We start from the raw sequence: 10,763 nt of genomic DNA, 5'->3' as shown, positions 1-10,763 counted from the left end.
GCCCTCCGGTCCAGTTTAAGAACCCATTGTGGCCCTCGAGTCAAAAAGTTTGCCCACCCCTGGTATAGGGCAATGACACAGGGTTGTTGTAAAAATATATGTAAAATCCATAGCATATGGTAGCCATGTACAATTTCTTTCAAGCATTTTTGTCTGAAAGCAACCTGCGAGATAGGCAGGTCAATTATTACTATTATTATTCACATTTCACACAAAAGATAGCTAAGGCTCAGAGTAGCTCTATAGACTTCTCCATGCTCATGCAGCTAGCAAATAACAGAACAAAGATTCAAACAGAGATGAGTCTTCTGCTTCCAAATTCCCCATGTAAAATGGAACAAATAATCAAACTAGCTGTTAACAGGACTAATGGTGAAATAACATAAATAGCTATAAAACATATATAGTAAAAACTGATGTAGAGGTAAGTAAGTACGATGGTACTAATGTTTAGATAGTTACCTGTTGATAAACTGACAAGTATTCCCACGAATAATGTGACCAAAGTTCCAAGCGTGCTGAAGTATAGATACGATAAAGAATACCAGTTATCCATCAGTGGAGTCCTAAGAGAGAGCAAAGCAAAACTGTCAGATTTCATGTAATGCTATTGGCAACTAAGAGTGTCAATAATCCTCATGGCAAAGTCAAAATATAATATTTAATAATGACTTTGGTGTCATAATCTGCTGTCCCAATTTTATCTTATTGGTTCAGGAATTAAAAGTACGACTTAACCTGAACGCTATACTAAATGTCCAGGTGTATTCATTCAACTGTGATGCATCTCAGAGGCACCATTCTTGTCATCATTAAAAAGGTATATCATTAAAAAGGTAGATAAGGTTTCTGCCCTCATGAAGCTCACATTCTAATGGGGGGAGATAAGTATAATAAGGAAACTAATTAATATATAATGATTTAATAAGGAAACTAATTAATAAATATAATGATTTCCACTGATGGAAAACACCATATAGAAAAGGAAACAAGGTCATGTGACATTAGCAGGTGGAAAGAGGGAATGACACTCTAAGGTGTGGTCAGAGAAAGCCTTTGTGAAGAAGTGACATTTGAACTGAGATCTGAACAACGAAGAGTTATTGAAGAAAGCATCCTTGAGAGGGGTAAACACCAGCAGCCTGAAGCACCGTGAGGAACTTAAAAAATAAAAAACTGAAGCTGGGTAACTGGAACCCAGTAGCCAGGCAACCAAAGGGTGTCTTATTTCATCTCCAGTGATGCTGACCTAGGCATGATTTCCTAAGATGTCATGTGGCTTTAGTCCTTCATGCCTTTGCCTATGTTGTTTCTCCATTCTGCATATACATTCCTTCCTTTAGTCTCTTCTGTCCAACCTTGTTCACCTGATTAACTTCTGCTCATGTAATATCGCTCTTAGAAGGTTTCCTTGACTCCACCCAGAAATAGGTAGGCCCTTCCTCCACCTGGCTCCCGTGACAGCTTAGGAATACCATTTATCTCAGTGCACTATTTAATCATTTATATTTTTTTCATATTTTAAATCCAAGTTGCTGAAAGTATTACATATACCCCTTCTTTCCCCCATTGATCTCTCCCACACCACCTCCAGCCCCCACCCAGTTCCCCACCACCCCGCCATCTGTGTCCATAGGTTATGCATACAGGGGGGCCTTGACTTACGAGTGTCCCGACTAACGAGTTTCTTGAGATACCAGTTTTTTGAGATATCGGCTGTCTCTCGGCCGATTTTTTGCATTGAGTTGACAGAGTAATTTGAGTTAACGAGCTCCTTAACGAGCTCCTTAACGAGCTCGGTCTCAGAACAAATTAAACTCGTAAGTCAAGGCCCCACTGTATTCGAATATGAGTTATTGGTTGATCTCTTCCCTCCCAAATGCCACCTTCCCACGCCTTCCCTATGAGGTTAGACAGTCTGTTCGATGCTTCTATGAGCATGGATGGACCTGTAGAGCACTATGCTAAGTGAAATAAGCCAGAGAAAGATAAGTGTCACATGATCTTACTCATATGTGGAATCTAATGAACAACATAAACTGATGAATAATAGTAATTTATTTTCTTGTCCAACTTTCCTTCTGCTCATTTTCTGTGACAAGAATAATGTTCCAGACCTTCTCCCTTGAGCCAACCTCTGCATTCTTCAAGTGGTACATCTCTGAAGTCTCTGTGCTAATCCACACTCCAACTCTGTTTATATTCATTCTTTTAGCAGTTATTTATCAAGTTTTTATTGGCAATTTACCAGGTGCTAGTTATTATACTTATTGTGTTTATTGAATTTATTGTTTTGTATATATTAACACACTCTCTCCTGCTAAATTATAATTTCCTGTAAGGCAGGAACCACAGTGAATGTGAGGGGAAAACTTTCTATGAATATTACATAAATAGCCATCTCAGAGCTGAGTACATAGTTCATGCTCAAAGCTTCTTATTTATTAGCTGAGTTACTTTATAAATAAGCTAACACATAAAAGCGATCATTGTGGTACCAGGCACACAGTAAAACTCAGCAAATTTATTTGTTTCAGGAATCCAAATAACCATTTTTCTTAGAAACTTAAATTAAGAGAGGTATTTACAAAATCAGAACAAATGATAAGCAAAATTGTAAATACAAAGAACACCCTGCACGTCCTCCTCCTTACCCTTCCATTAATATTTTCTCCCCGACTAACTCTCTCTAATGAGATCTCAACATGCCCCTCATATGTAATGCTTTCATGCTTGTCCAGGCCACTTCCCTGCATTTCCTTACCCCTCTTGGACAGCAGCCCACCTAGTCAAATCTCTCTAAACATGCCCCAGGCTCTGAAACTACCTGAAGTTTCTACCTTATGGAGTTCCAGCCCTGAACTCCCACTGACAAGCATTCTCACAGCTGAGTTCCCTCTAGGTCCAGTGGTTCTCAACCTGTGGGTCGCGACCCCTGAAAATACATCCTGCATATCAGATATTTACATGACGATTCATAACAGTATAAGATTACAGTTATGAAGTAGCAACGAAAATAATTTTATGGTTGGGGGTCACCACAACATGAGGAACTGTATTAAAGGGTCATGGCATTAGGAAGGTTGAGAACCACTGCTTAGAACATGAATCACTAATCATGGTCACATGGCTTCTCTCAAGGGTGTTCCAAGGGAATGATTCTATGGCGGTTTCATTCCAGGTAACCTAGAGCCTGGTTAATACTTTGAGGGAGGTGACCTCATGTCTCCAGTCCTTGTACATGTCTTTGGGTTTTATGCTTTCAGGCCGGACATTTACACAATTGAACCTCAAAGAATGCTGAGGTTGGGGCTCCAGCCATCTGCTCAGTCAAAAATCTGTGTATAACTTTTGAATCTCCCCAAACTTAACTCTAATAGCCTACAGCTGACCAGAGGCCTTATCGATAGCATAAACAGTCAATGAACACATATTTTGCATGTTATATACTGTTTTTGTAGAATAAAGTAAGTTAGAAAAAAAGAAAATATTAAGAAAATCATAAGGAAGAGAAAATACATTTACAGTACTGTATGCAGTCACTAAAAAAAAAAAGATCTGTGTATAAGTGAACCCGCAGAGTTCAAACTTATGTTGTTCAAGGGTCAACTGTATACCCACTAATGAAAGCCTTGCCCTCACATTCACTATAAACACTCATCTACCAACAGGTCTACATCATTGCCTTAAATCAGACAGCATCAGTATCCAGAAGCTCAAAAGTGTACTTCGAGATGAAAACCCCAGCATGAAGAGCTCAGACGCAGTTCATTGCTAGAGCTCTAAAGACTTGAAATCCAGACAAATAGCAACTTTCAACACATTTAGATAATTATATCTTTTAATCAGTAAAGGCTATACTTCAAAGACTGTAGAAGCAATATATTTTTTCATAATTGAGCTTTTCATTTTAAGTTTTTCAGTTGACAAAGACAATTTAATCCCAATAGAGCTGATATTTCATAGAATTTACCTATAATGGAATTTTTGTTGTTGTTACTATTCAAGTCTTCTCTGGATGTGTAGGTGAGGCAGAAGTTTCTATAGAAACTAAAAAATGTGGCTTTTTTTTTCTATTTCTGAACAAAATATTATAGCCAGAAAGCCCCATGACCTCTCCTCCTTTCAGAATTATGCAAAAATCACTGTTGCAGGCATGACAAAAAGCAACTAGGGTTCTCTACCTGTCACATATATTTTTTAAAATTATGACATTATAAAGCTTGATCCGATACCTTTCAACATCGTGTCCTTGAAGAGCAGTGGTAGAAAATGGCATTGCTGTGGTTGTCATCCAATTCGACCCATTGTATGTGTTGTTACAGCCATAGGTTTCAAGGCTTAGTGGCATGGTTCTCTCGTCAAGTGGGGGATAGAGTTGAGCTCCAATTCCAACCCAGAAAGAAGCAGCAAATCCAGCTATCAGACCAATAAGTGCTCCCTGCAAAACAAGAGTGTTTTTAAAAGAAAAACAATTCCCTTTGCTTTGAGATGGAAATTAACATTAGAAGGTTAAGCTCAACATGGTCTAAGGCAAATTTACCAGCTTCCTCATAAAACTGTTCCCTCCACCGGGCCAAGACCCCTACCTCTTGTCAAGAGCCGCATAGGCCCATGATCCTCAGCCCTGAGGATGCTGTAACCCCATTCCCTTTCTTCATATCGCTATCTAGTCCATCACCAACTCGTGCCCATTTTTCTTTTCATATGTCTCATACTTGCGTTTCTACCACTCTGTTTCTATGGCCAGCACTCTGTTCTGACCTTCTTGTCTCTTCACATCCAAATTACTACAACAGGGCCGTAGCTGGCTCCAGGCCAACTCTAGTTTTATTTAATCTGTGAACAAATGGCATGCCATGTGAGCCACAGACTGTGAAGAAAAAAGCATTCACAGAGTTTATTCCTACACTTAACACCGTGCATGACTGCAACTGCGCTACAAGGTAATGGGGGGGGGCACCAAGAAGCTGATCAAATTTCAAAGTCATTGACTTCACTGGTGCATACAACCACGCCAAATCTTTCTAGAGATGATTGGCGATGTCCTCTCCAAAGGCATTTGGTGGGAGACTTGGGTCCCCCACCCACTTTTCATCAGTAATCCAGATGTTCTGCCAGCCCTTGAGTGATTTAAGCCTTAGTTCCAAAGTTGGGGACGAAAACAAACCTGGAACTGGAACGCACCTTCCTCTGTGGTGGGATTTCCCCCTTTCTTTAAGAATAATGATCAGAGAGGGCAGCCTGTACCCCAGGATCCACAGAGGGCAGGAGCGAATATTTGAAGTAAGGGGGAAAACATGAACAAAATGATAGGGTTTGAAACAACAACAATGGTGCATTGATGGGAGAATGAGGAGGCTGCTGACCAGGTCAGAGGATTTATTTTGCAGAAAAGGACTGTAAGTCTTTTCATTAAGTTGTGAACCCTAGAAAGCAGAATTAGATTTCTTTATTTTTGATGCCCTGACACCACAGTGCTAGACATATTGTAGGCAGGCAATAAATATATATTTTAAATAATATGAAGTTGAAATAGCAGCGTGGCCAGCTGTTGACATGCCAAACTTGCTTTCTCTCAGCTTTGTACATGACTGGACCAATGATACATAAAATTATAAAACCCATGTAGGCAGAAATATTTAGTGTTCTCTACTCCCAGGACAGGTTTAAGCCATAAATATTTATTAAACAAATGAATAAATAAATGAGTGAATGAGAGGGTGGGAAAGGAAGAGAAAAGGAGAGAGGAAGAGAAGCAAAGGAAGGAAGAAGAGAAAGAGGGAGGGAAGGAGGAAGTCCATTCTAAGGTGAGGGTGGATATTCTGCTGGTGAAAAATGTGAATATAGTAAAGAAAAGGAACTTCCCCTTTTTATAAAAAATACTACTATATTATTTCTCTTTAAAAAAAACACATACCATGTTGGATGTACAGCTTTTCTGGAGGTAACTCATGGTGGAAATAAATGTCAAAAACCAAAAGGCAGTAATTTTTAAAAATTTCAGACACTCAACAAACCACCATGCATTTCATAATGCAAAGAGTCTAATCAAAGCCTTAACATTCTGAGGTAGACACAAACCACTCTCTTTCATTAAAATTAATTTCTAACAAACTAGCTTTTTATATGATACTTCATTGAGAATAATTAATAATAGTGACAGTAAAGCCCTTATTAGTATCTGCCTTACTAATTCCTAATACATTATTAGGGACATTGAATTCTAAATGTAAAGTCATAGTTCTGTGGTTTTGCTCCATCTGTCTGAAACAACCATATACAGGATCAGTTTTTCTTGAACTTTATCTTCTGACAAGACTGAACCAGTGGACTTTCACCTGACTTTCAGATACCTAATTTCAACTTCATTTATTCCAAACAAAATTTAGTTCCTCAAAGCACTGATCTATCGATGTAGAAGATCAGGCCTACTCCTTCTTTTGGTTACTATTCCCAATTATGAACACCCCTTTGGGGCTGGAACTATGTTGTTGGAGCTACAGCTTTAAATATCAGGAGTAGAAACTTTCTGGCCAAGGTGGTGAAGACTTCAGTGCTCCTCTTTGCTGTACTCTGGATATTCACAGTATCCTCCGCTCTATCATAAAATCTCTCATATCCGAGTCTGTCAATCTCCTTCTTTAATTGCTAACGATTAATTTTCAAGAAGGGTAAAAGATAAATGCACAAGAAATGTTGCCCCTTGGTTGTAGAATAAATATTTGAAATTGCACTATATTGTTCTGGCAGCTTCCATTGAGCTTCACAAATGCAGGGTCCCAGTGGCTAGAACTTCACTGTACAACCTGGCAAAGTCGATATGAGTGATCTAAGTCAGTGAGACAAGTCACTAATATGGACAGTGTCTTTACAACTGAGAAAAAGTTGTAAAGCTGCTAATGTATTTTGGAAAGAAAGCTTTACACATATGCATTTATACTTACAATTGAGTTGGCAAAGGGAACCAAAATGCCCAAACTAAACAAGCCCAGGAGTGGTCCACCGATCATGCCAATTATGCTGAGCGCTGCCTGCAAAAATAATAAGGCCAGCAATTAGAAATCTCAAATCCAGAATTAAAATGATTCAAAGTAATTTCATCAGGATGAGGATTTAAGGTATTCAGGTTCCTCCGGAAAAGCATGGCAGCCTTGTCACTGGCAAAGAGATCACTAGAACTTGGAAGCTTCTGCCTCTTAGTCTCAAGTATCCATATGCTCCTTCAGGTACCCTGATACGGGAAGCAAAATGTAATGGAGGTGGAGACCCAGAAGACAATGGGAGCTCCCGTATGAATACATAAGTCAACAGTGACATCAGTCCTCCCAGCCTTGTTCTCCTAGACCAGCGGCTCTCAACCTGTGGGTCGCGACCCCTTTGGCGGTCGAACGACCCTTTCACAGGGGTCACCTAAGACCATCCTGCATATCAGATATTTACATTATGATCCATAACAGTAGCAACATTACAGTTATGAAGTAGCAACGAAAATAATGTTATGGTTGGGTCCCAACCTGAGGAACTGTATGTAAAGGGCCAGAAGGTTGAGAACCACTCTCCTAGACCTTAATAATCAATTACATCACTCATTCGTGCTTTGATAGCCTCAAAATTCTCCTCAAAACAATGTTGCGTATAAGTACTACTAAGTGACCACAGATGGCAAAAAAACAAAAAAACAAAACCCAATGCCATCTTTGGTTCCCTAAGTATGGAACTAGAATGAAAAATGTGATTTAAAAGAAGATTGATCAAATCATCTAGAAAGAGATTTAAATCTAATTGACTAATTGCAACCTTTGCTTTGGTGATAGTGAAAAAATTTGACAATGTGAAGAATGGAAAAATGCAAATAGCTGAAACTTCCAAGAGATCTGTGTTCCCAATAATCAAATAGCTAGTTTTTGAGAGTAGACAGAACCATAAAAGAAGCATCAGGAACACACTAATTTGTCCACAGAGATAAAACCTACCTTATGAACTAGGCAGGGCTGTGGATACTTGTGACAAAGAATGTGTCTGAGGAGGATGTGGACTCATGATACAATTCTAAGGAGTCAGTTCACAGCTTCTCTAGAGCCAATCTCCATGTCTACAACATTCTTGACATGGCAAAATTATAGAAACGGAAAACAAAGTAGTGGTTGCCACAGCTTACAGAGGAAGTAGGGGCAGGAGGAAGTGGAAGTGGCTATAGAAGTAAAATATGAGGGATCCTTGTGGTGATGGAAATGTGCCATCTCTTGACTGTACAAATGTCAATATCCTGGTTGTGATGTTGTACTACTGTTTTGCAAGATGTTACTTTTGAAGGAGGGAAGATAAAAGCGTATATATGAGATCTCTGGATTACTTCTTATAATTACACTAGAGGCCTGATGCATGCAATTCATGCAAGAGTAGGCCTTCCTTCCCCCAGCTGCCAGCACCGGTTTCCATCTGGCACCCGGGACCCGGGCTTCCCTCACAGCCCTGGCTTCATCCGGAAGGTCGTCCAGTCTAATTAGCATATTACACTTTTATTATTATAGATGTAAATGTACAATGATCTCATAATTTATAATGACCACCACAACTTTCTCAAAATAGAAAGTTTAGCCCGGCCAGAATGGCTCAGTAGTTGAGCATTGATCTATGAACCAGGAGGTCATGATTTGATTCCCAGTCAGGGCACATCAGCATTCAGGAGGCAGCTGATCCATGAGTCTCTCTCATCATTGATGTTTTTCTCTCTCCCTCACCCTTCCTCTCTGAAATCAATAAAAACGAAATTTTTTTTAAATAGAAAGTTTAATTTAAGAAATTTTTAAGAATTTGGTCACCTCTGTTCCATGATATGTCTATGTGTTAAATATATAAAAGGAGAACTCTGGAAGGATGGTCACATCAGCATTAAAAACAAAAAGTTATTATGAGTCAAAGCTTTGAGGAGTCAGCTCTTACCTGCAACAAAGCTCCCATCAGTGATGCCAAAGCAGCCATTCCAATACACAGGGCTCCAAACAGCACACCTGGATGGACGATGCAATAGCCAATGTAAAGTCCAGAACCAGAAGATTAGAATTCTCAACAGAATAAGCCGCCACACCTTTGATTAGAAGTGGGAAATCTGACTGTGGTGAAGAATGGCCGCATACATCAGAGCCAGCTAAAAAAAGGAAAGGGGTGTTTTCCTACAGAATCAGCAGTGTGTGAGGAAGAAAAGAAAATCCTGACCTTGTGTCCGAGGATTAATTACAACGTTAAGTTATATAAGTAAAGAATCCCTAGAATTAATTATAGGGATTTTTAAAGCTAAGAACTATTATATTAGTAATCTAATCCTCCACAACTTTTTTTTGTAAAGGAAGGCTCAGACCTCTGTTTTCAGTTTGCCAAAAATAGAACAAATTCAACTCCGCTCTGTACAACATGGTGGGGGAGGGGAGTAATAAACATCGGAAATTAGAGCCTTCTGACTTAAAGTGTTCACTTCTTCTGGGAAGTGGCAATCCATGCAGAGGGGTGGTTTAGGACCTTAAACCCGCTCATAATCTCCACCAATAGGCCCAAGCCTTTCCTGTTAAGGTAGCAAAGAAAGGCAGCTTCAAGACAAGTATCATAGTCCCCCTTCTGCTAAATTTTCTCCCCAAACTTGTTTATAGAAATTCACAAGCCACCACTGGTAGTCAGATCATGAGACGGCTTTTTTGACTTTCAGCATTTTCCAGATTTTCTCCAAGTACAAGTTTTACTATTTAAATTATAGGAAAACTTACCCCACCCACAATTTTCTTTTTAAAGACTTGCATTCGCCCTGACTGGTTTGGCTCAGTGGATAGAGCATTGGCCTGCAGACTGAAGGGTCCCAGGTTCGATTCCAGTCAAGGGCATGTACCTTGGTTGCGGGCACATCCCCAGTAGGGGGTGTGCAGGAGGCAGCTGATCGATGTTTCTCATCGATGTTTCTAACTCTCTATTCTTCTCCCTTCCTCTCTATAAAAAAAAATCAATAAAAAATATTTTTTTAAAAAAATAAAGACTTGCATTCAGCAAAAATCGCCTGATGTTAGTCAATATAATTTCCCCCACATAAAATTCAAAATATAGAAAAATAAATGAGAAATTTGATCATCATACAATTAGTGCATTCCTTATATTATGGTATTTCTATCTTACACTAGACCTCACACCTTTGTTAAGTATATTGGGTAAATAATCTGGAAAATCTTGCATTAATTTATTGCAAAGAGCTCCTATTGCAATGATTTTTATGCCTCTGAATCCTAATATAAATAGTATTAGCTTGGTTCTTCTCCATTTAGTAGCTCATGAACAGTCACCATTGGGGATTTTGGTATTCAAAGTTATTTTTTTATATATATATTTTTTATTGAGTTTTTACAGAGAGGAAAGGAGAGAGATAGAGAGTTAGAAACATCAATGAGAGAGATACATCGACCAGCTGCCTCTTGCACACTCTCCACTGGGTACATGCCCTTGACCGGAATCGAACCTAGGACCTTTCAGTCCGCAGGCCGACGCTCTATCCACTGAGCCAAACCGGTTTTGGCCGGTATTCAAAGTTATTGAAAGCACAGTCCAACCAGCTGCCATGTTCTTCTTCTCTATGAAGTCCTTACTGTAAAACCTTGAGATGATCATTTAATATAAATCTCATTATTAATCATCAGCAGTATTCTTCTTTGAGTACCAGCTAGTGCCTCTTATTTTATATGCATTATCTCTAAACCTCAGAGTGAATATTTTTCCCTATTTCC

At 39.2% G+C, this 10,763-nt stretch overlaps 1 protein-coding gene across 2 annotated transcripts in view; it reads right to left on the bottom strand.

The window, feature by feature from the left end:
- The window catches only part of SLC5A8 (solute carrier family 5 (sodium/monocarboxylate cotransporter), member 8), a 61,958-nt gene that overhangs the window by 4,526 nt on the left and 46,669 nt on the right, over window positions 1–10,763 (bottom strand). For both annotated transcript variants that reach the window (XR_001514857.1, XM_006769372.2), the window contains exons 10-13: window positions 8,947–9,014; window positions 6,948–7,034; window positions 4,236–4,441; window positions 463–566 (exon numbers count right to left, since the gene is read on the bottom strand). Coding sequence is in view for 1 of the 2 variants with exons in the window: in XM_006769372.2 (XP_006769435.1) it covers window positions 463–566; window positions 4,236–4,441; window positions 6,948–7,034; window positions 8,947–9,014 (465 nt within the window). In the remaining variant the exon portion in view is untranslated. The remainder of the gene's footprint in view (window positions 1–462; window positions 567–4,235; window positions 4,442–6,947; window positions 7,035–8,946; window positions 9,015–10,763) is intronic.

This window comes from Myotis davidii, unplaced genomic scaffold (assembly GCF_000327345.1).
Source record: "Myotis davidii unplaced genomic scaffold, ASM32734v1 scaffold120, whole genome shotgun sequence".
Lineage (NCBI taxonomy): Eukaryota > Metazoa > Chordata > Mammalia > Chiroptera > Vespertilionidae > Myotis > Myotis davidii.
This window is presented reverse-complemented; position numbering and strand designations above follow the sequence as displayed.